At 40.9% G+C, this 26,146-nt stretch overlaps 1 protein-coding gene across 3 annotated transcripts in view; it reads left to right on the top strand.

Moving 5' to 3' along the window:
• Positions 1-26,146, top strand: part of MKLN1 (muskelin 1) — a 145,243-nt gene that overhangs the window by 22,063 nt on the left and 97,034 nt on the right. For 2 of the 3 annotated variants that reach the window (XM_042467106.1, XM_042467107.1), the window contains exon 1: positions 16,500-16,632. Coding sequence is in view for 1 of the 3 variants with exons in the window: in XM_042467105.1 (XP_042323039.1) it covers positions 11,179-11,248; positions 16,490-16,632; positions 18,897-18,985 (302 nt within the window). In the remaining 2 variants the exon portion in view is untranslated. Of the gene's footprint in view, positions 1-11,178; positions 11,249-16,489; positions 16,633-18,896; positions 18,986-26,146 lie in introns of those variants that run through there. The other variant, XM_042467105.1, reaches the window with a different exon arrangement.

The raw sequence follows: 26,146 nt of genomic DNA, 5'->3' as shown, positions 1-26,146 counted from the left end.
TATGGGGGAGGGGGACAGGGAGCCCGCAGGTTGTCAAAAGGGGGGGGATATATGCAAAATGTAGCATGCATGGCCTTTGAGGGGTTATATTCTGCAACAACAACAATCACAATAATAGCAATTCCCCTAAAATCTTTATACTGTATAGGGGTTAGGGAGCCTGCAGGTTGTCAAGAGGGAGATATATACAGGGTGTTCTCCCCCCAAAATGTAGCACGCCCTTTGACAGGTTATAATTATACAGCCCCCCCCCCCCCCAAAATGTATATGCCCTTTGACAGGTTATAATTCTGCAAACCAAACCAAACCCCAGATCTTTGTGTGGTCCCCCCACATTCTCTGGAGTTGGGAGCATAGGACCTCTGTGAATGTGGGGAAACCTGGAGGGCAATTCTGTGGTTAAGATCTGCCAGAAGGTGAGCATGAAACTGCGCTGGAGGACTTAGAAATGCCTAGAGGAGTGTTCTCTCTAGCAATCTCCAGGTCCTCCAGTGTGACCTTTGGCAGAAGCTGACAAAAGTGCCATGATGGAGGACCTAGAGATTCTTAGAGAGAACATAGTATTCAAACCCATCAATAACCAAATCTGCAAAAGTCAAAGCCGCAAATGTGGAGCATCAAGTGTATATAGGGTGCATAGGAATTTGTCAAGGGGGGAGATATACAGGGTGCTTCCCCACAAAATGTTTATGCCATTTAACAGGTTATAATACTGAAATAATAATAATAATAATAATAATAATAATAATAATAATATCTCCCAAATCTGTAAATGCGGAGGGTGGGGGATAGGGAGCCTGCAAGTTATCATGAGGGAATATACACAGGGTGCTTCCCTCAAAATGTATATGTCCCTTAACAGGTTATAATTTTGCAATAGTAATACTACTACTACTAATTCTCCCCAAATCTGTATATATTGGGGGGGGGGGCAGGCAGGATAGGCAGCCTGCAAGCAGTCAAAGGGGGTGGGATATACAGAATGCTTCCCACTAAAAAATGTATATGCCCTTTATCAAGTTTCAGTTATGCAAACAAAACAAAACCTAAAATCTGTATGTATAGTATGGACAGGAAGTTGTCAAAGGATGTGGGATATATCCAGGGTGCTCCCCCCAAAATGTATATACTTTTTAACATTTTTAAATCTTGGGACTTCCCCCCCCCCAAAAAAAAAACCTGTATATACCAGGAGGGTAGGGTCCTGCAAGTTGTCAAGGGGGGAAATATATACAGGGTTGTCCCCCCCCATGTATACACCCTTTAACAGTTTATAATTCTGCAAAGAAAAAAATCCCCCAGATTTGTATACATAGAGTGGACACCTTGCAAATTGTCAAGGAGGAAGATAGATACAGGCTGCCTCCCCCAATACATAGTTATTGTGCACCTTAAGTTGGTTCTAATTTATGGTGACCCTAAGGGAAACATTTCACAGGGTTTTTACATCCTTTATAATTCTGCAATTCCCCCCCCCCCCCCAAATCTAAGATGGAATTTGTAACTCTGATCAAATTATTATTATAACATGTATTCTTCACTATAAATGTATTCACCGAGCCTTCAAGTAATCACCATAGCTACTATAAGCTGTTAACATGTTTTGTATACATGTTTTAGGACACCCTGTATTTAGATATACAGAATGCCCCCCTAAAAGAGTGCACCCTTTAACAGCTTATATTTCTGCAAATTCCCCCTTTCCAAATTTTAAAATGGAATGTATAACTCTGATTAAATCATTATTATACCATCTATTCTTCCATCTAAATTTGTTTATTTACTTAGCCTTCCAATAATAATAATAATAATAATAATAATAATTATTATTAAACTTTATTTATACTGTAGCTACTATTTTAGCTGTTAAGGGTGAATACACGTTTTTGGGGATATGATTTTTCTTGGAAGTGGGAGAGGAGTAGTAATAGGTCAGAAGCAGCTTTAGGAAAATGTGTATTGTTAGGTGTCTGGAGCAGAGTTTTTCGGCCAGGGTCTCCTTGAACCTGGGTCTTCCCAAAAGATTGTGATTGACAAAAACAAACCAACAAACAAGCCCCTCACATGCTTTCGAGCTGTAGATAAAATAATTTTAATGTAGAGATTCCCTGAGATCTGAAAATCTATTTCAAGGATTCCTCTGAGGTGAAATGGTTGAGAAAATCTGGTCTGGAGAGTGAAGGGGTGGGAAAGCGGTCAGCGAAATCAGGATCTGAATTAAAGGAGGGGGCTGCCCCTCTTACCTCTTGCTGAAATTGGGGAGGGGGACACACGTGGCTCACTAAACTGTATGAGGAAATTGCGGGTGGGCTCAGCCTTGTGTACTTTGACTAGTGTTGTGTTCTCCCCACACCCTCCTTTCCTTGTAATTTGAGGACGATGATGCTGGAGTTATGCAGGACACCATGTGGTATATAGCTATTAAAAAGGGTAGGGCATGGGCTGAGTGTTGAGTGGGAGCAAAAACATTCACAGAGTCTTTTTGTGAACTTAGGCCTGTTACAGACTGCCAAAATAAAGCTGCTTCGGGTCTCTTTGGAGGTATCCTATTTAAATGATGCATGGGTCCTAAGAGTCCGGAGGTCGCGCCAAAGCCACACTCCATTCCTAAGCACTGGAGTGCAGCTTTGGTGCAGCTTCCAGATTCTTAGGACCCATGCATCATTTAAACAGCATACCTCCAAAGAGACCCGAAGCAGCTTTATTTTGGCAGTCTGTAACAGGCCTTAGTTTACCAAGTCGATCAATAAGTAATCCTTAATGTCTTGCCTGTTTCCTTCTGCAAGCTTTTATCAGCATGGAGCATGAGCGGGGTCACGTTAGGGAGAAGTAACGTCTGCCCAGAAAAGGCAGAAAGGAAAGTAAAAGTGAGGGAAATTACAGTTTCAGAAATGCAGTGTTGAAGCAGTCTTCAGTATGCTTCCTGAATTGTTTTCATGCCTTTCACTGTCATTTCTGCAATTTGGATAATGGTAGCAAGAGTACCTGTAAAATGGCATGCAGTGAATTCTCTCTTTGTGTCCTTTAAAGAGCGGAATAAATAATGTAAGGTTGGGAATTGCAGTTGTTGCTTGGCTGAGCAATTTAGTTTGCACTGTTAGATTTGCCCCCTAGAAAGTTGTTTGTGGGCTTTCAAGTCATTTTTGAATGATGGTGATCTTAAGTCTGTCAAAGCATTTTCTTAGCAAGATTTGTTCAGAGGGATTTTTGCCTTTGCCATCCTTGGAGGTTGAGAGAATATGACTTGCCCAAGGTCACCCTGGTAGTTTCCATGGCCAAGCAGGAATTCAAATTCTGGTCTCCAGTCTTCTAGTTCAATGCTCTTAACCTCTACACCACACTAGCACTCACCATGTAGAACAGTGCTACTCAAAGTGGTGGTCCATGTGCTGGTGCAGATTCATGAACCATCACCTGGAAACCTGGTGAGTTTCCAGGAGAGGAGCAACTATTTGTGGCCAATGAGATCAAATATGGCACATCAGATAGTTTAAGAACTACTGCTCTAGAAGAAGGCAAAGGTTAGCCATTAATGCGTTATGGCTTGAGCTCGACAAAGAGGAATCTTGTTGATTTTTCATCTTGGCCTATTTGTGTTTGTTTTGCCTTGTTTGTTTGAACCTCTTGCTTTCCCCATGGGCGACACAGAGATGAATTTACATTTAACATTCTTCTGTGTCTTACAAAAATAAAACGATAAAATGCACTGTTGTTGTATGCCTTTAAGCCATTTCTACTTATGGTGATCCTAGGATGAACCAATCATGAGTATTTCTTGGCCAGATTTGTTCAGAGGAGGTTTGCCATTACTCTCCCCTGAGGCTGAGAGCGTGTGATGTGCCCAAGGTCACCCTGTGGGTTTCATGGTCAAGCTGGGAAACAAACCTAGGTCTCCAGAGTCGTAGTCCAACACTCAAATTGCTATGCAACTCTGGCTTGCCTAAATCATTGTACAGTCGGCCCTCCATGTTTGTGGCTTTGACTTTTGCAGCTTTGATCATTTGTGGATTTAATTGATTGATTCTTCTAGGAATGTCTAGGTCCTCCAATGTGACTGCTGGATGTTGACCATAGAATCATGCTGGAGGACCTAGCGATTCCTAGAGAAAACACTTCTCTAGGCATTTGTAGGGCTTCCATCTTCCTCTGGCTGATGTTGACCACAGAGTTGCTCTGGAGGACCTAGAGATTCCTAGAGGGGTGTTTTTTGTTTTGTTTTTTGCTGTTTTTCCACTTTCATGGGGGCCCTGTGCCCCTAACCCCAGCAAATATGGAGGAGTGAGATGGATCTCAGCTTGGCCAGCTTGGTATCTGATGCAGGAACTCAATGACAGCTGTTTTCAGCTTTTGGAAGAAATACTAGACATTTTAGATAGTTTATTCTGAATGACGCATAGGTTGCACAGGTAAGCACTTGCTCTGCATGTGTGAAATCTCAGATTCAGTAGCACCTAATGTCACCAGTGCACGCACACACACACACACACACACACACATCTGTGACAAGGAAAAGACTCCTCTCCACCCAAGAATTTGGAGAGCTCCTGCTGAGTGGGTAGTATGGGGCTGGATGGACCAGTAACTAACACAGTGCAAAGCAGCTTTTTAACTTCAGATAAAACACTTACGTAGTATTGGCCAAAGTCCAGGGCACAAGAGTTGAAAGCGTTACATGACACCATGCCAAGAGTATGGTAACTGTACATGATAGATCAAAATATCAGAACGTTGATCTGTATGCCATCCTGACTAGAGCTTGAGATGGTGGCTTTCTGCCAGGAACTATGAGACAGGGAGTTTGTTTCATTAGGAGGCCTGGTCTACCTCAGGCGGGTTATAGACCGCCACTTTGAGGTGGTCTGCCGCCGCCGCCGTTTGCTCCATAAGGGAGCCACCGCAGCCACACCTCGCGGCACCCTTGCAGAGCAAAAAAGAAGCTCCAAAATGGAGCTTCTTTAAGCGACGTCATAGACGCCGCGACACGTGCGGACGCACAGCGTCCGATACATAAACATGGCGGCCCCCATGTGGAAGGGGCGCCACCATGTTGTACGTATGGAATACGTACTAGGGTTAGGGGGGTGCGGAAGCACCGCCCCTTCCTAACCCTAGTACGTATTCATTACGTACGAAATGGCGGTCTGTAATCCGCCTCAGTTAGAAAGTAGTCATAGAGCTTTGGTGACAGTTATATTTCAGTAATGCTGTTAAGATTCTCACTTCCAAATCTTCTTTTCCTTATAGCTGAAGGTAATGCTGATGTCATAGTTGACTAGGATTTATTTTCTTCACCATAAAACCACCGTGGTACTTTTGTATATTTTAATGCTTCTGATTGATTACATCTGATCATACCATTCAAGACTTTCAAAGGAAAGATTTGTTTCTTGAATGCCTCCTCAGCCAATTCAGTTGCTTTTCTTCTTCGCAAGCATGTTGTGTTAAAAAGTCAGAAAATAAAATTGCAACTCCACAATTTTTTTCAGCTGTGTTTTCTGAGCTGGAGGGAGAGCTTATTTTCTAGCAATTCAGAGGTCTGAATGTTTTTTCATAGTATGAAATCCAAACATACCACTAGTTCTGTGCTCAAGAACAGAGATACAACATGATCAGAGATACTTGGTGGTCTTTGAATCTGCATCTTTCATGTAAAAAAATACACTGCTGTGTCATGACACCTTATTGACTGCTGAAAGTTACAGATCAAATACAGTCAACCAGCTGTTAACAGTTACATTTCCCCTGTTAATATTGTTTCCTCATGGATCCTTTCCTAATGCTGGAAGTTAGCCTTTGGTTTAATTCCCCTGCTCTATCATCCACTCTTGTTCAGCTGCATCTCCAACTCATGTAGTAATTTTTCAAACTTCAGTGGGATCTGACCAAAAACAACAACAACAACAATGGATAGGTTTGCAGCTGTGAAGACCATTTTATAGGGTGTGTATCATATTATACAAGCACTTGTTCTTGTTTTCTGAGAATAAATACTCATGAGTGTCTGGCAGCATAGGAAGAAAATGATTGCATTCTATTTTAGAAAAAGAACTAATAACTTGGCATAACATCCTTCAGCCAGTGATCTAAAATAATCTGAGAAGTTCCTTCTGGATGAAAGCACCATCTTTTCTAAAAGTACAGATAGCCCTGCTCATTGCACACACCCTTCTGTTGTTGTACATTGTGAATAAAGAGCTTTACAGAATGCACATGAATGGGGAAGGAGAGAGATCCAGACCTGTCCTTGGAAGGGGTATCTTTGGGTTTCTGGCACAGCATGTTCAACACTTATCAGTAGGGAAATTATAATTGGTTGCCATGTAGCTTGAATCTTACTTGGTATTTGCGGGGATTTGATGCCATGATCCCTCACAGATGCCAGAAAGTGCAGGTGATTGAGTCCCATAATACAGTGGACCCTTGTTATACGCTGGGGCTTGGTTCCAAGACCCCCTGTGTATAACAACATCCGTGGATGCTCAAGTCCCATTAAATATAATGACATAGCAAAATGGTGTCCCTTATAAAAATGGAAAATCAAGGTTTGATATTTGAAATTTATACTTTTTTGAACATTTTCAAACCGTGTATGCTTGAATCCGTGTATAAGAACGTGTATAAGAAGGGCCAACTGTATTAAATGGCAGTATGAACACAGACACTTCAGCATCTTCTGAGAGCCCCTGGAAGGAATTGCATGGTTACTGCTTACACCGCCCGTTTTCCTCGCAAGCGAACAGTCACCCACAACTCCAAATTTGCTGGCTATGGCAAGACTTTCTGACTTCCCCCACCCCCCAATTTTATTTTATTTTATTTTATTTTATTTTATTTTTGATCACGGTTGAATTTACAGATACAGATCCTGTAGATCCAGAGGGCGGACTGTATAGTAATCTGTGTATAACTGAAAATGAACAATGGCATAGATCTCTTCCTGACAGTTTTACCTATTGCTTTCAATCTCTGTTTGAGCCTGCCTTCATTAGATGGGTGTTGAGGATGATGATGCTTAACTGGTTAAGAATATCTGTGTGTCAGCATCATAGACTCTGCTTGTCCTATTGATCATGTACTGCAAGTGCAAGATGCTCTCTCTGGGAAAAGGAAGAGGAATGTGCGATATGCTGTGAGGAGTTCACAAACACTAAAGACTGGTTCTGTTCTGTACAGCACTCCAAAGAAAACCACTCCAGCTGTGACTTAGAGTTGGCATTTCTGAGGTCACAGCGTGCTTGCAGAATTAGTTGTCCATGTGGCATTGTCATGGAAACAAGGACTCATCAGGTATATACCAGGTCAAGCATCTGTAATGTATATTGTTTGGCTTGTGTCAAGCCACAGATGTATCTGGGAATCTCACAAATTGGACTGAAAACAATAGCCCCCCCCCTGACTTCTTCCCATTATTTGGAATTCAAAAGTATACTTCCTCTGAGCCTGGAGGCCCTATGTTGAAAACTCTCTACTCTATGAACGCTGTTGACTATTGCTATATTCTGTGAATTAGAGAATTAAATGTTACACACTGTGCTGCAAAGTGTTTTTCAATTTTTTATTCTAAAGTTCTTAACTGATTTTATCTGTGCGCCTCCTTGGGTCCCTTCCAAGAGAAAGGCGGCATAGAAGTGAAATAAACGAATACTGGTAAATAAAAATAATAAAATAAATAAAACAAAAGAGCTTTCTTTTGCATATTGCTGGCTTTCTCAGTCAATTGGATTGGGTTTCCATGAGTTTTACTTTCTGTGTTTGATAAAGCATTCATAATATTATAATCCCTCTTGTCATCTTTCTGCTATACTATGTTGTTCCTTCCCTGTTTTACCTTGTAGGTAAAATGCTACCTATGAAATGCTAAAGTTTTACATTGTAGGTAAAATGGTCCTGCCTTTTGCTTCTGCTGCCTGCCCCTTTCCCCATCTTTTCTACCTTTGTAATACCTTTTTGTTTGTTATTTTTGATTTATTTTTTTAGCTTTGTTTTCTTCTACAGTATTTTTGTTTGAATTCTGCTTTATAAACCAGTTTGGCTTATTTGTTGTGAACAACAGGGGAATGAAACTGTTAAACTAGAGGACTAGAACTGTACACAGCATTTCAAATGCATCCATACCATAGGCATGAAGAAACCCTTCTTGTGACGTACAATATTTATGCAATAACAATCTTCATTCCCTGTCAATTAAACTCACACAATCCACAGCTTTATGTGGTGACTCAGTTTTTAGTGGGCAGAGAACTCCCATATAATTAGAGCAGGGTGTGTTTTGAGGCTTGTTGAAAGATATCTGGTCATAAAAAGTAGATGCGTTACTGGTCAGAAAAGGGTGCACTTTTACATATTTTCAACAGTTGGAGCCTTTTATCTCCATGGACATACTGAATTAATGCAACGTAAGAAAAGCCTCATAAAAGTGATAGTAGCAGTTAGAGTGTCATGGAAGAACTGCATAGGAAGACCAATTTAAGACTTTTTTTTTTAAAAGGAAGAAGCTAGTTGTGTGATATTAATTTGCTGTTCTGGTGGCGATGCAAATGGCAGTTGTACGTGAAATAGGTTTTTCGTTGGACATCAATTGTCTTGGGAAAATATCTCTGTTTAGTTTGGAGCAAGTACAGTACCTGCTTCCAGCGCTCAAAACCTTGTGATAACAGAAAAGCTTCATCCACTCCTGTCACTTAGTCACAGTTAATACAATTCTTTGATGTCCTGTGGTATCCTTTTATCTTAGCTTCTATTTGTTTATAATCTGCCCTATATATGCAGGCCTGATGTGACTAGCATCATGTACAAAATGTTTCTTAATTAGTTAGATTTATATGTCCAAGTGTATTTTCTGGGGTGGGTGTGTGCTTCTGCATCTATTTGGACAGATGCTTCTCACATTCCTCCTGTGAATGTACAGCAAAGCCATGTGTGGGCAGCAGACACCTGGCATTGCCTTCCATAGTTGAGAGTAGAGAGAAACACAGGATTTGCTTCCATCCAGATAGATATGTACCCCAGGGGTTAGGAGGGATGAGATAGTCACCATCGCTATGTTTGAATTAACAGATGCAGATTCCATAGATCCAGAGGGCTGACTTTACAGCAATCAGTATATAACTGAAAATGTATTACAATTAGCCCTCTGTATCAACAGATTCTTTATCCACAGCTTCAGTTATCCATGGCTTGAAAAGATTACAAAACATACCGTATATAAATTCCAAAATGCATACCTTGATTTTGCCATTTTATATAAGGGACACATTTGTCTTACATTGTATTTAATGGGACTTGTGCATCCACAGATTTTGGTATCCATTGAGGGTCCTGGAACCAAACCCCAGTGGATACCAAGGGACCATTGTACAAGGTGTGGTTGAAGGAATGCATATTGCTTAGAGATGTAAGATTTTTGGAACTTGAAGGCCATAATTTAAGATTTGATATGACAAAGTTTAGGCACATGCTGAATTTAAAATTATAGTATTATTAAGGCTGTCCTATGAGTGTGGTACAAGCACAAATTGAAAGTTTTTTTCTAAGATAATATTAGCCACCTTACTGCAGGAAACTTACAAACAGATGAAGGGAAAAACAGCACCCCCCTGCCCCCCAGTCATGTCATTTAGAGAGATGGGGACTTTTTCTACAGTAGTCAAAAACATAACCAACTCTTGGTGAATTTACCTGAAATGCATTGTCTTTAATTTCTTCCCATGTTGTGAAAGCTATACGGGAGTTGCTATATAGCTTTTGGGAAAAAAGGACTGACTTCATCACGAGAAGAATGACTGTATTTTCATACAGAGACTATACATATTACACCTTTGAGACTGAGAGGAAGAAGCTGCAATATAAGAATTCATAGACTTAGACTAAGGTCTGTTGTAGACTGGTGCAAAGCGCCAGTCTGGGGTCAATTTTAGGTCTCGGGAGAGTGGAGCATCCGCACGCTCCCGAGCCCTACTGTGCCATAATGGCTTGCCCCCGCCATGATGACATACGTGCGGCGCAGCGTCCAAACAGCATGGCGCCAAGCACGCGCCCAAAGAGCCCGTCAGAAGTGGGCTCTTTTTAGGGCTCCCGGAGGCCTGTTTGGGGTGCTGCGGCCTCCGTGTGGGGCAGAAAGGGGCAGCGTCTTTGCGCTCCTTTCTCCCTGTCTGTATTCCCCCTTAGTCTTTGCACTGCAGACATAGTGTAGTTTAACCACTTCAACTACCATGGCTGAATGCTGTGGAATTCTTGGATTTGTTGTTTTGTGAAATATGTAACCACCATTGTCAGAGAGCTCAGATGCCACAACAAACTACAAATTCCAAGATTGCATAGGATGGAGCCATGACAGTCAAAGTGGTGTCAAAATGCATTATTTTTGTAGTGCAGATGCAGCCTAAGTCTGGGAAAGCTTATGTTGCCACTTCTTTCTCTCACTCTCAAAGGTGCTACTTTGCATTCTGATATTCCAGACCAAAATGGCTGTGTCTTTGTATTTTCATAAAGTCATTCTGTCCAGTGAATTATATGGTTTCATGACTCACTACATATATTATTACAAGAGTCCTACTAACAGGTTCACATATAATAAAAGTAATTTTCTCAGAGAGAGTTTTGAACCCAGGGAAACTTGCTTTTGGTAAGTAGGTTTATTGCTTTCAAATATCATCACTGAATTGACCACTTTAAAGATCTGAAAGACCTGTATCATCTTACCCAGGCCTTTGAAAATTGAGGGCAAGGGACATGATTTGCATCTTTCTGGATCCTGTTACATTCTATCCCATTCCCACCACTGTATAAATATGCTTTATAACCTGAGGGTTTAATATCACTCTGTACTGCATCTGAAGAAGTGGGTCTGTACCCACGAAAGTTCATGCTGAAATAAAAACCAATTCATCTTAAAAGTGCTGCCACATTCCCCTCCCTCTACCTTCCTTCTTTTTATATATTTTCATAGCTTGCTTATATGCATTTGATGAAGCCTTCATTGGAAATTAGAGTGGTCTGGGCAGGAAGAGGCATGATGTAGGGAAGAAAATGGCTCGCAGTTGGTTGAGAGGCTCTTTCTAACTGAGAATGGAGTGGGAACATACAAAAGAAAAATAGTTTTCTCTGCATCAAAACTATGATTTGTTGGGATGGGACATAAAAAAGTAAGCAAGTGTTGTGAACTTCTCTGTGTTATAGGAATATTTTGGTAGACAAGCCCAATGATCAGTCATCACGGTGGTCTTCTGAAAGCAACTACCCTCCACAGGTAAGTTTTTCTATTTTTATTGTTGTTGTTATTTTGATATCTGATGCTCCATCATCCCCACCAAAATTAACCTCTGTGAGGCTGTACTCTCCTAATCCAGACAGATCTGTTGTATGAAAACCCTTTCTGCCTGTATGCTGTAAGGTTAGTAAGGTTAGGCTGGTAAATGTTTTCAAGTAACTGTTGGTTCTTGATTATTATGGACTCTGTGCGCCTGCCTTGAGGCTCTGCAGTGGACCAAGCTGAAAGAGCAACTGGCATCCTGTAGTATCTCTTGGGCAGATGAGTAGTTAGATAGCCATCCAGAATAATTTTGGGAAATTTGAACTATCATCTGACTGTGTGTGTGTTGGTATCAATAAAGTGAGAACACCAGAAAGCCATATAAAAGTGGATGGTGGTGTATTTTGAACCATTTAAATCCCCCCAAGCAATAAATAAATACACAGCACCCTTAAAGCTTTTGCAGTTTGTTCTCTTTCACTTTTGCTGTCATTTTTATCCATACATTGTCACAGAAATAGAAGTATGCAAAAGGATCTTTTAGCATCTTTGAGACTGAGCGAAAGACGTAACACAAGTTTTCATATGCATCTGATAATGTATACTTGAAGTGCATTGGCACTGCAGAAATAATCCAGTTTGACACCATTTTAACTGCCATGGCTCTATGTTATGGTATTCTGAAAATTGTAGTTTAGCCTTCATTTATCCCTCTCTTTCAGAGAGCTCTGGTGCCACAAACTACAAATCCCAGAATTCCATAGCATTGCGCTATGGTCGTTAAAGTGGTGTCAACCTGGATTATTTCTGCAGTTTTGATGCAGCCCTAGTATACGAAAGTGTATGCTATAACTTCTTTCATTCAGGGGCTGAGCAGATGGACAGGTAAAACCAGGCTGATCCTGGTTTTTATGGAAACAGATGGAAGCTCACTGTTTGCATGACCTGCTCTGAAGGGGGCCAAACACTCCTGGGTAGTCTGCACCATGTGGCATCAAGCAGCACCTCTTGCTTCCCCCCCCCCCCGCCTTCCCCCATGCAGGTGCACCAGGACACTAACACAACACCTGAGATCGGCAATTACCTTCCTCTTCCCACTCAGCTGACATCCCATTAGATGCTCCATGTGACCAGCCACACAGTCACATGATATACAGTCCATACAGTGCCTCTGTGTGCCCAGTGACACATTGGCAAAGCACAATCATGGTCACCCCCCATAAAAGTTCCCTTTCTTCCCCTTCATCCTCCCCCCCCCCCGATTTGGTTTGTGTATGTTTTAATTACATCCATTGCATTATTGGCAACCTGCAATGTTTGTTGTATGTTTTGCATCATGGGGTGCGTGACAGGTCGATGTGTTGATGGTGCAGCTGGCTACTTGAATGCCTGTATGTTCAAACTTAAAAAACCGTATGGGAGCAATGGCAACAGCGGCTGCGTCTCACTGGTCCATGGGCGCAAGCTTCATAGAATCATAGAATTCTAGAGTTGGAAGAGACCCCAAGGGCCATTCAGTCCAACCCCCTGCCATGCAGAAACCCTGAATCAAAGCATACTTGACAGATGGCCATCCAGCCTCTGTTCAAAGACTTCCAAGGAGGGAGACTGCACCACTCTCCAGACTGCATCCGTATGTTGCCTGGGCTTTCCCACATTCACACTCTGCTGTTATACAGTGCGCCCGCGTCATACGCGGGCGTGCTTTACGCGGACTTGAGTTTACGCGCTCAAGCCGCGGGGCGGAAGGGGGGCGCGTCCCATTCAATTGAATGGGCGCGGCTCCCGTTGCGCCCTGCGTGCCGCCTCGCCGCCATGCACGAGCCCCATTGTTTCCAATGGGGCTTGAGCATAGGCGGAATTCGCCTTACGCGGAGGGATCCGGAACGGATCCCCGCGTAAGGCGAGGGCTGACTGTATACTGGTGTGATGATGTGCATTTTCTACATTGAAATAGAAATTAATACAGAAATTAATTAGAAATGTCTAATTAACAATTTGTAAGCCGCTCTGATAGCCTTTTGGCTGAAGAGTGGGGTATAAATAATAATGATAATAATAATTATTGTTGTTATTATTATTATTATTATTATTAGAGTATTAGAGCTGCTTTTTGCTCTGGTTTTTAGACCTGGAGCACAGCTTCGTATCTGTTTCCACCCAGTTTGATACCGTATGTTGTCTGAACAGATATGCTTCAAGTTGAAGTCGCTTTATTTTGCCAATGCAGATAATCCCTCGGTCTCAAAGATGCTATGATCTTTTTGCATACTGACAACATAAAAAACAAACAAACTGGGAACAAAAGCTTCCAGAGCCCTTCTTATCTCCTTACATACTGATATTCCAAAGTAATGCGGCTATGTTTCTGAATTCTACAGAAATTGAAATCTTCTTGTTTTTTTCATATTTAACTTAATGTGTGCGACAAGGCTATTAATGAATTTTGAAAATATTGTAGTGTATAAGGTTAGTTAGAATGCTTGTGCTGAGAGAGAAGCATCATTATTTGAACGTCAGGGAGTTAGGAACTTATTTTTGATATTTTTTAAAATTTCAGAAAAATTGAATAAAATACAATTTAAATAATTTAAAAAAATGATTGCATTTCATCATCTTTGTAGGTGATTGGTCAGGGACAGCCTGTGGAGGAAAATAGTTCCTTTACATGCAAGCTAGTTTTAGTGTTCTTGCTTTCTTGGGAATGAAAGAGATGAGAGTCCCTCACCAGTTATTCTGAGATCTGCAAAGAGATATAAACCTTCTGAAGAAACACTGATCATAGTGTTCATGATACCTAGGCTGTTGGCAGAGGTCTGGTCTGTTTATTTTTAGCATTAAATTTGTGCAAAAATGTGTCTCTAAATGTTGTTGTTGTTGTTTTTAAAAGTGTTCTGGCTAAAAATAATCATATTCGGTGATTCCTCTATGAGTTTACCAGATGGTGTTTAATAGTTCCACTTGGCAGGAATTCCTCTTGTGATACTCAGCAGTTTGATAATGATATGTTAATGTTGCCTTAAAAGTATTATGAAATTTTGTACTATGTAAAGCACTGGAGGACTTAAGTGAATTTGAGGTTTGATCTACCAGCTGATCTCCGTTTGTGTGGCTGACAGCATATTAACCAATGAAATTTATATTCCGATTATGAAAGTGGATAATTCTTAACCTGGATCTTGACAAAGGGATTAGAAAGATGTGGAGAGACAGTACATATTCCCCCTCCCCAATTTTTATTAATGCTTTTTAAAAACATAGTAGAAAAACGTTCATATCTTACACATATACAGACACATACTCATACACATACTTTACATAAGTGAACAACAATGAAAAGAAATAGAGAAAAGCAAAGAAGAGAGGGAAAAGAAAAGAGAGAGAGAAGAAAGAAGAATGAAGAGAGAAAAAAGAAAGAGAGAGAGAAGAAAGAGAGAAAAGGGAAGGGAGGAGGAATAAAGAAAAAGAATATAGTTAGTGTTCCTATCTACAGTCATTCATTACTCCCTATTGTTAACCTTGAAATGCTTTGCTCTATCTATACTTATGATCTTAATTACTTAACTAACAAATTATCTCTTTCTTGCTTAAACATACTATGTTATTTCTATATATTTCCCAAGCACAGTCTTTTGAGATCCACAGAGTCTTCACCAAATTATATTGTATGTTATCTTAATTATTTAATTCTCCACACCTGTATTAACCAAAGCTATATTTGCCCAGTTTCGTTGATAGTATTCTAAAAACATATTCTAGTCTTTCAGATAGCTGTCTGTCATTTCATGATCTAAGCTTCTTGATATTTTATCCATTTCAAGCAGGTCCAGTAGTTTGTTGATCCACATTTCTGGAGTTGGAATATCTTCTTTCTTCCAAAAGAAGCTGATAACATATAAATAATAAAACATAAGTTTGCCACATTTTTTCCAGATCTGCATTTTTCATGTTTAACAACAACAAAAAAAATCACTTCTGGTTTAAATTCTACATTTTCCCCAGTTATTTTCTTTATTTCATAGCGTATTTGTTTCCAGAATTTAACTGCTTTATCACATGTCACTTCCAACAGTTGGTATCATAGTTCTTATATATTTTGCATAATGTATGTAGTGTAAGATACCATCGATAGACAATTTTATAATAACTCTCTTTTAAACTTTGGCATTTTGTATATTTCATTCTCTTATTCCAGGACATTTCACATTGATCTAAATCTATACAATAACTGAAATTCTGTGACCATTTTACTATGTTGTCTTTAACAACCTCTTCTTCTAATGATATTTCTAACAGAGCCTTATATATTCTAGTACATATCTTTCTAAATGGCAGTATTTATTGGGTATATTTATATTCACTTGGACTGAGAAAAATATTGGCTTGACATGAATAAAATTTCCAGGTGTGCAGTGGGAGAAAGATGGGAAAGTGGTAAAAAACAAATAATGGGGTGGGGCCTATTATGATTCCTTTTGGTTAATGATGTGAACTGATCTTTATATGAGTATTGAATATTAGAGTAAATCATGAGGAAGTCCTCCTGTAGCAAAAACATTTTAAGTGCTTTGTACAGAAGTTAGATCCAAACAAACATTTACAAGACAACCTGTTCCTGTGTGTGATTGTGGAAGATTCATACATTATTTTATTTTTTACCAGCATTTGTTCCCTACCTCTCTATTGTTGCTAATTAGTATTGGAACACACTTAAGGCTTTTAAAAGATTTTTTTAATGTCAATCATACAGCCATGGCTTTAAAAAACTCAGGGTAGCTCTCAGTATGTAAAATGAAAATATTGCATTACTGCAATTTCACAATTGAATTGCCATAACTGCAATTTGCAGCAGCCAGATAATTTTAGCAGGAAGGGATCTGCAGTAAATGCATACTTAGGTTTATATTTTTATAATATGCACAATGTTTTTAAAAATTAGTGTGTCATACTTCTACCAGAGAGCCAGAATTCACTAGATTCTGCTCCTTGGCCTATGTACACTCATTTCATGCCTTGTAGTGTTTGGAATGGACCTCCTCTTGATTTTCATCTTTGTTGGGATCAGTGCAGAACATAATTTATCATAAATACTCAACACATGCTGATTAAATGAGCATTCAGTTTATTTATTTATATTTGGGTTGTTTTAAGTTTAAATTATTGTTTTATGCTTTTAACATTTTTGTCGACAACTGTAAAACAAAACCAGAGACCTACATTCTTCCTTTTACCCTCTAGTATCTCATCTTGAAACTTGAAAGACCTGCCATAGTCCAGAGTATAACATTTGGAAAATATGAGAAGACCCATGTCTGTAATCTAAAGAAGTTTAAAGTTTTTGGTGGGATGAATGAAGAAAACATGACAGATCTATTATCTAGGTAAGAAGGGTATTTCAGTATCTCTAGGCATGTTTTTTGTGTCTTTCTTTGCAGGAATAATAGAGCTGTGAACAGCTCAGGTGTTGTAAAACCTGCCACCAATGAGATGCCCTAGTCTCTTCTTTTTTTTATCCCACATTTCATAGAACATGGCTTATAAAGAGAATCTAAGTGGTTGGCAGGTTTGTAAGAGATGGAGGACATGAGCCTGGGTCTGCAGGACCTGAGCAGAGAGGTTGAGGACAAGGGGTCTTGGAAAGGGCTCATTCACAGGATTGCCATGAGTTGAAGCCAACTTGAGGACAGTTAACAACAAAAAGGTGGTTCTGGGTTAGATCTTGGTTGTTGTTGTTGTTGTTGTTGTTATTATTAACTTTGTGCCTTCAAGTCAAGTTTTCTTGGCAAGATTTGTCTAGAGGGTTTTCCATTGCCTTGCTCTGTGAGAGTGTGACTTGCCCAAGGTCACCCAGTGGGTTTCTATGGCTGAGTGGGGTTTCAAACCCTGGTCTCACAGAGTCCTAGTCCAACACTCAAACCACTACACCATGCTGGATTGTTTGTTTCTCTAAACCAGTGGTTCCCAACTGTTGGTCATCTAGATCAGGGGTAGGCAACCTTTTTGAGCCGGGGGCCGGGTTGCTGTCCCTCAGACAACTGGGGGGCCGAAGCTGGGGGGTGGAGCTTCCACCCTCCGGGAGCGGAGCTGCACATGGGGGGTGGAGCTTCCACCCTCTGGGGCGGAGCCACATGCCAGGGCAGAGCTTCCACTATCTGGGGGCGGAGCCACATGTCAGGGGCGGAGTTTCCACCCTCCAGGGGCAGAGCCGCATAATAATAATAATATTTGCAAGAAGCTACTAGGCAATGCCATAACGCAGGAAAAATGCATGCACACTGTCTCAACCCAGAAAAGAGCAAGCAAGTCCATGTGGGGGGATTTTGCAAAGAGAATACCAAAGGATAACAACAATAATAATAATAGCAATATTTGCAAGAATGGAAGCGACTAGGCAAGGCCACAAAACAGCAACATGCCACTGTACAAAAACCACTTGCTTTTCCTCCCTGCCTCCCTCCCTCGTCACGCTCACCGCACCCTCTCTCCCTCCTCTCCTCTCTCTCTCATTCCTCCCTCCCTCCCGCTCTAACTCCCTCCTCTCACCCTTTCTCTCTACTCTCTTCCTATTCATCTCTTCTCTCTCGCTCCTCCTCTCCTCCCCCTCCACTCCCTTCCCGTCCCTCTCTTCCCTCCCTCCCACCCTTCCAAACCACCCTTTCTTTCCTCTCCTCCCCTCCCTCCCCTCTTTACCTCCCCTCCCACCCTTTCTCTCTCTCTCCCCTCCTCCCTCACTCCACATCCCTCCCCCTCCCCCCCCCGCCCTCCACCATCCCGCCCCGTCCCTCGCCCTCCCTCCCTCCCATCTCTCTCACTCCCACCCACCCTCTCTCTCTCCTCCTCCCCTCCCTCCCTCCCTCTCTCTCTCTCTGCCTCCTTCTCCTTCCCCCCGCCCCTCCATTTATAGGAGGGAGGAGGGAGGGCGGAGCCAGGAGGGAGGTGGGCGGAGCCAGGATGGAGGTGGGTGGTGCCCATTGGAAGGCCCGCTGCGGCTGCTGGAGCCCCGTTTCAGGGCTCCGGAGGACGAATCGGGCCTCCTAATGTGCGCCGCCATTTTGCCCTTCAAAATGGCGGTGAAGACTTCGCCAACATTTTGAAGGGCAAAATGGCGGCCGGAGCGGCCGAAATCGGCGGCGATTTCGGTGGCAGGAGGGACTGGGGGCCAGCGGAAAGGCGCCTGCGGGCCGCATCCGGCCCATGGGCCGGAGGTTGCTGACCCCTGCTCTAGATGATTTGGTCTTCGGCTCTCATAATTCTTGACGGTTGTCCAAGTTTGCTGAGGCTTCGGGGACGTGAAGTACAAAACAAATAGAGGACCACTTTATTGGGAACCACTGCACTAAACCCTTTTGTTTCTTACATTCAAAATTACTAATTCATATGTAGACTGAGAAATTCTTCTAAACTAATTCCCAGTGAATGTTAAAGAAAGTAATATTCAAGGGTAATTGATTTTGAAGGAAAAATTGTTTCTTGATACCCTTCTCCCTTCTATAAATGTTCTCTGTTGGGGGGCATACTTATATTATAACAATCTGCCCCAGCATGCTGTAGTATATGAACCAAGAACAATATAAAATGTTATCTGCTCATTTCTCACTAAAATTCATTGGGAAGGTTTAATGAACCTGTATTTTTCTCTTTGCAGTGGGTTAAAGAATGACTATAACAAAGAAACCTTTACCTTGAAGCATAAAATTGATGAGCAGATGTTTCCATGTCGATTTATTAAGATAGGTAAATATCCCCCCCCCTCCAATTCATGTTATCAGTTCTCTCTCGCCTCTGCATGTTTGTGATGAGCCTTTTTTATTTCACCATTTCTTCAGGCTGATTTTGCAGCCAATGGAGTCAGAAAGGTATAAAAGTCTTCTTTTTCTTCTTCTTTTTTTTGGGATAGCTTCAAATCTTTGAAACTGTAATGCACTCTGCCCTGGGATGCTCTTAAAGAAGCTTTGGAAGAGTTTGTAAAATATGATATCTGTCTTTTGTCAAGAGCAAACTTTCCTGGTATTGCAGAGCCTGTCCTGACACACAAGAGAAGCCATGCTATAAAAAAAAGTCTATGTTGTATGGCATTTCTCTTCTCTCAGCAACAATCTAGGTGATTTTGGAGACATGCAAGCAAAGTTATGATAGTGATGACTAACCCTAGATATTTGTATTCAACCTCTCATCATCAGCAATAGACTGGCTATGAACATCAGTATAGTTCCTATATAGCCATTGTGGACATTTCTACTGGCCTTTGGTACATCTGTTGTTCATTGTCTCATCCAGTTATGTTTTCCTGTTTAAATCCATCTCTGTTAGTAGTGATCAAATTTGATGGCAGCAACTTCTGAGAGTTCAGTATGCATCATGAAAATTAGCTACGTTATATTTAACTGCCATCAGATGACTCCAGATTCTTGTATTATTGGAAAATAAGAAAATGCTGGTCATTTTTCTTTGTTCTACTTGCTGTTGTTGAACTTCTGTCATGCATCCTTCCTTGATTTAAAGCTTTCTGTGTATGTGTGTGTCTAGGGACTTTTTTGTATTTTTTTGTATTTGTTGTACAGTGGGCCTTTACTATCTGCTGAGGATTTGTTCCAGGACCCTCTGTGGATACCGAACTCCATGGATGTTGAAGTCCCATTAAATATAGTGGCATAATAAAATTGTATCCCTTTGGGTTCCTTATATAAAAAGGCAAAAGCAATGTTTGCTTTGTGTGTTTGTGTGTGTGTGTGTATACATATTGTTATGATCCCTGGGGTCCAACTATATAAGTATTTTCAAACCGTGGATGGTTGAATCTGTGGATAAAGAATCCATGGATATGGAGAGCTGAATATATTGATTTATGCCTCTCAGTGTTGATTGTTGTGTGTTTTCCATATTGTGTCTAGTAATTTATTTATTTATTTATTTTGTATTCCTCTTTGGATGAAGGTGCAGTTTATAGCTTTATAGAGCATGCAAACCACCAGGCCATTTTTGCTGTCCCAAGCTCCCTTTTTTCTGGTCAGAAAAAGGGTTTAAATGACTCTCTTGAAAGCCACCAGGTATGGCAGTTTACCATTTCCGTAGGTAATGGGGCCATCCTACACAGTTCAATGAAAAAACAATTCTCCTGTTTTTCAAAACCAGAATTGGGTGCTTGGTTTTTGTTCCTGGGCTTTTTGGCAGGAAGTGTGTTCCCGCAGGGTCCTGGGGCAGAAATCTAGCCCCCAGATTGGCTGCACTTGCCCATTCCCATATAATAAATATAAATAAATATATCTAATCTATTTTGAGGTTAATAATAATAATAATAATAATAATAATAATTTTTATTTCTATCTTCCCGCCTCTCCCAATGGATCAAAGCGGGATCACAGCAGGGTTAAAATTACAATTACAGTATTGCAGCATTAGTTACTGCACCATTAAAACCACAGTAAAAAATAAAAGCATAAGAATCTAAAAACATTAACATCAATCAATCACGGGGTCAGCTGGTCTCATTCCATACTAATGATCTTCATAGGAGGTCAGGAGGATAAGCGCGGCAGAAGAGCTCTGTCTTTACTGCCTTCTTAAAGATTTCTAAGGATGTAACAAGGCGGGTCTCCTCTGGGAGTCCATTCCGAAGTCTAGGGGTAGCTATGCTGAATGCCTTTAGGGAAGTAGAAACATGTTTGGATGCTGGTATCTCCAATAAGTTCTTCCCACTTGTTCTAAGAGTGCAGGGCGGATTGTATAGGGAGATGCGTTCCCGTAAGTAACCTGGACCCAAGCCATGTAGGGCTTTAAAGGTAATGACCAGCACCTTGTACTGTGCCCGGAAGCTAATTGGGAGTCAGTGTAGATCTTTCAAAATGGGTGTTATATGGTGAAGTCTCGAAGAACTAGTGACCAGCCTGGCTGCCGCATTTTGCACTAATTGAAGCTTCCAAACATAATACAAGGGTAGCCCCATGTAGAGCGCATTGCAGAAGTCAAGATGAGCGATTACCAGAGCATGCACTACAGCTTCAAAGTCCTTTCGGTTGAGGTAGGGTCGCAGTTGGCGTATCTACCGAAGTTGGTACCAAGCACTTCTGACCGTCACATCCACTTGAGATGACAAACGCAGAGACGGATCCAGAAGTACTCCCAAACTGCAAACTTGGACATAATTTGCTTTTGAGTCATCGGACATTATCATGTCCGAATGTACAAAGTGTATGGCACAATATGGCTTAGTAACACGGTGCCATAGAATCTTCCACTTGCTTTTCAGTCAAAATGTAGCCTTCCATGTTCAGAGGCAGCATCTGGATGCCAGATGTTGGGGAGAAATGGTGGCTTCAGAGGTGGGGGACTGCAACCTTCATACCCTGCTACCAGGCTTCCCAGAAGCATCTGCCTAGCTGCTGTTGAAACTGGAATGCTAGGCACAGATGGGTCTTTTGGTCTCTTCTGGCAAGACTAAAGATGAATCTACAATTTGCGTTTGGGTGGAGAACTAGCAGAGGCCTTCAAAAGAAAAGAAAATTCTAAAATATTGATGAAATCTATGATTCTGCAGTAGAGTTCTGTCAGTTCAAGGTACAGAGAAAGGTTTTACCCAAGTATGAAAATACCCACTCGATCTTGTTGATGCCCACTTGATTTCTGTGGATCTGAAAATGTTCCAAGTCTGTGACATTCACAGCACAGCTTGTGAGCTGTCTACGTGTGGTGTGTGGGCTGCGGTGAGAACATGGCTCATAAGCTGCCGTTCCTTCTCTGTTCCTCTGCTTCTCTGCTCTCAGGTCTAAAGTATTAAGATGATGGAAATGTCCTTTTTCACTAGCTATTTAACCATAGGCAAATTTCTTTTGAGCAAGTGGCCAGAGAAGAGACATTTTTAATGTCTAAAGAAAAAAGATCTGTTCAACTCTGAAGCTTGCTTTTAATTTCAAGGCCAGCTGGCCCAGTAAGAGGGATTGTTCCAATTGCATTTTGTTTCTCAGCTTGTGGAATTGATTTTGTTGCAGAAGGCCATTTCTCATGCTGTTTTATTCAGGGATGGGCAGAGAGTGACTAGCAAATAAGCCTCCCAAGGGCTCTGTACTTTATTTTTTCCCCGGTGACTTTAAAAAACAAAAATAGCCAATAACAGCCATGGATTATTGACCATTTTATTTGTTATCCACCTTGGACCAGTTTAGGATTTGTGTGGGTACTTTCTGGTTTCGAAAAAATTCTATATGGATTTAAAACAGGTAAAGGAACACTAAAATGGGGCAAGCTAACCACTTCTGTCCCCTAGAGGCTTTCAGGAGATCTATAGGCCTTTTGCTTTTCAAAATTGCTTTTTTGAGAATTTTTGGTTACATGGATGAGGGTATGGAGAACCTGTGGAGTCCTGTAGTGCTGATGTGGCTCTCTAGTCCTGGAAGTTGCTCACTCCTGCTTTAGTTGCAAGGAAAGGTGAAAGAGGCATGGTTCCCCACCCCTATCTATTGGAATGCTGAGAGACTGACAGCTCTTGCCACTTGTCAGCTGATTCTGGATTCTGTCTGGAGCCCCATTAGCAACTTTAGGTCACCAGAGTGACCACTTCATGATGGTGACTAAACCAGACAGGCCATGTTAACATCAAGACTCCAGTCAATCATTTTTAAGTCTTGGAATTTCAGGATATTTCTATGGGAAATGTATAGGCTCTTTTGGTAATCTTTAGGCAATCTATTGTAAGTACTCATAGATGAGAGAGCCAGTGTGGTGCACTGGTTTGAGCACTGGACCAGAATTTGAATCCCTGCCCAGACATGGAAACCCCTTGAGTGGCTTTGGGCAATTTCAGCCTCAGAGGTAGTCTCTGCACAAATCTTGCCAAGAAATCCCCGTGATAGGTTCACCTTAGGGGTTGTCATAAGTTGGAAACAACTTGAAGGCACACAACAATAACATACATACATGTACATTTTTTTTGGGGAGAAAAATAGTTATAGCATGTTTGGGCTCTTATACATTACATTGCATGCAAAGCATCATTACATCATATTGCATGGCCATCTAGATATTATACCTTCATAGGGACTTTTGTAAGGATTGAACCTTTATTTCTTTGCCTCTCTTCAATAGGCTTAGTAATAATTAACAGATGTAAGAGCATCATCCTTCTAAACCATTTAAAACAATCTTTCATTCATCAAAAGTATCATCACCGTCATCATCATGTTCCTTCATAATTTAATAGTTTCTCATAATGTCTGCTAAGGTACTATACAGACATTTCCTAAAGGCTTTTACTTGTACAGAATTCTGTCCCTTGTATATTCATACTCCTCTTAATGATATAATTTAGACAATAGCACATGACAGAATGTATTCTCATCAGTGTGAAATTTATACAGCTTTAACAAGCTTCTGTGAAACAGGCATTCAAGGGTTAATCCTTGAGCATTGTTAACTCTCGGCAGCATTAATAACATATAAGAAATAGCTATTCTTAATTTAGCCTAGATGTCTGTTTTACCAGTACCAGCATAAATCAGCATTTTAGAGTAGCATGGCAGGTCTATCAGGAACTTCACTGTTTGTGAGAAGTGTCTTCTGTGTTGGAGGCATGCTGAAAGCAGCCTGGTAATAACTCTATGTGGGCTTCTTTTTATCTTCTACCTATGCCCACTCATCTTATCAAGCAAAAATAAACCATACCAAAGGGGTCCACTACTGGCATTCATCTGCCTGGGGTTTCTTAAAAGTTGTAAGTATTGTACCAGGTAGTTCATCTCTGAAGAGGGCAAGGCTAGTGTCTGTTACTGCTCTTGCATGCAATAGTGGAGGCTTTCCTTGTCTGGTTTATGTTCCAGAGCATGTGGCGTTCTTTCCAGACTGACCTGTACCATAGCCAAGTTTCTGCTGCCATACACACACTCACACACAGCTAGCTGCCTGTATTAGCTATTATTATGTTAAATTCTGTCCTTTAAAATTATAGGAATAGACTGAGAAGTTGGCAACAGGATATTCTGTGGCCTGTAAATAAAAGCATGTATGAAACACATTGCATGTGTTTTCGGTTGCACACATATATTATGTGATGGATCTTTAAGATTTTTCTGTACTACCTTTTACTCTGAAATCTTGGGAATGCCCACTTGAGTTCTGAAGCTCTAATAGGAATAAAATATTGCAAAATGACATTCCCAGACTGCTTTTGAAGACCTTGACACTTAAAGTACTTACATTTGTAAGGGAGGTGGCCAGAGGAAGAGAAGATCCCATTACACTCAATCTCTTTGTTGTTAACTGCCTTCCCGTCAATCTTGACCCATGGCGACCCTATGGATGAGACATCTCCTGTTTTCCCTGTCCTCTATTGCTCTGCCCAGCTCCTGCAAACTCATATTTGTGGGCTCTCTAATTAAGCCCATCCATCTAGTATGTGGCCTTCCTCTCTTTCTACTTCCCTCTACCTTTCCTAACATCATTGTCTTTTCCAACAATTTATTCCTACTCATGATGTGTCTAAAGTATGACAGTAAGTCTTGTTATCTTGGCTTCTAGGAACATTTCAGGCTTGATCTGATCTGGGACCCATTTGTTTGTCCTTTTGGCTGTGCATGGGATTGTCAGCACTCTTCTCCAGCACCACATCTTAAATGAGTTGATTTTCCTCCTATCTTCTTTGACTGTCCAGTTCTCGAATCCATACATGGTAATAGGGAATATAATGTCTGTATGATTCCGACTTTTGTGCTGAGTTGTATGTCTTTGCATTTTAAGATCTTTTCTAGTTTTTTCAGAGTCTCCCTCTCCATTCTTAAAACTTCTTCTGATTTCCTGGCTGCAGTCCCCATTCCAATCACTGTTTAATCCCAGATACGAGAACTCTTTTACTATTTCCTCATTGTCTAGTTTGAATGTGTGTGTAAGTTCTCTGTGGTCCTTATTTTTGTTTTCTTTATGTTCAGCAGTAAACCTGCCTTTGTACTTTCTTGTCTGATCTTCCTTAGTTGTTGTTCCAGGTTTGTGAGGTTCTCTGCTAGTATTATGGTGTTGTCTACCATAATTTCTACCTAATAAAAATATTGAAATGTCTCATGATAACCTAGATCAAGAACAAGCTGAGACTCCCAATTTCTGGTAACTTGTAGAAACCATCTGACTTTTGGCTGGATATTGTAATTACAGTATTATTTTATTCATTTATATCCTGCTTTTCCCACAGTAAATGGCACTGAAGGCAGCTAACAACATATTTAAAAACAATATAGATTAAAAACTATATAAAGGCATAAATAAAAGTATTACTATAAAAGGTATTTAAAATGATTAAATATTTTATGAAGTTAAAAACAATTAAACATTAAAACATTAAAATTCATTAAAAGACTATACTGAGTCCTTAAAAACAGCACTGCACAGCATTGAAGCCCCACCTCAGTCAATGTCTAAAAAGCTGACAGCATAAAAATATTTTGACTTGCTGATGGGAGGGAGCAAGGGCAAGACCCATCCTGGCCTCTCTAAGAAGGGACTTCAGAAGTCTGGGAGCAACCACTAAGACAATCCTGAGTAGGTGGTGGGACAGTGAAAAGAGCTTCTCTAGATGATCCTAGTAAAACGGCAATATAAATCAGGCAAATGGGATATCAAAGTTGCCTGATTTATATTGCCATTGTACTCAGATCTCTGGATATGTAGTGTCACATGCAGTTTCTATATTGTCTGCTAAGGATGTGTCTGCCAAGGAAACTCCTTGTTTCTTACCTTTCAAAGAATTGTAGAGTAGGAAGAGACCCTAGGGGCCATGCAGTCCAACCCCTTGCCATGCAGGAACTCACAATCAAAGCATCCTCCACAGATGGCCATCCAGCCTCTGTTGGAAAATATCCAAAGAAACATATTTCAAGGGAGTGTGTTCCACTGTCACATCTCTTACTGTCAGGAAAT

This window comes from Sceloporus undulatus, chromosome 5 (assembly GCF_019175285.1).
Source record: "Sceloporus undulatus isolate JIND9_A2432 ecotype Alabama chromosome 5, SceUnd_v1.1, whole genome shotgun sequence".
Lineage (NCBI taxonomy): Eukaryota > Metazoa > Chordata > Lepidosauria > Squamata > Phrynosomatidae > Sceloporus > Sceloporus undulatus.
This window is presented reverse-complemented; position numbering and strand designations above follow the sequence as displayed.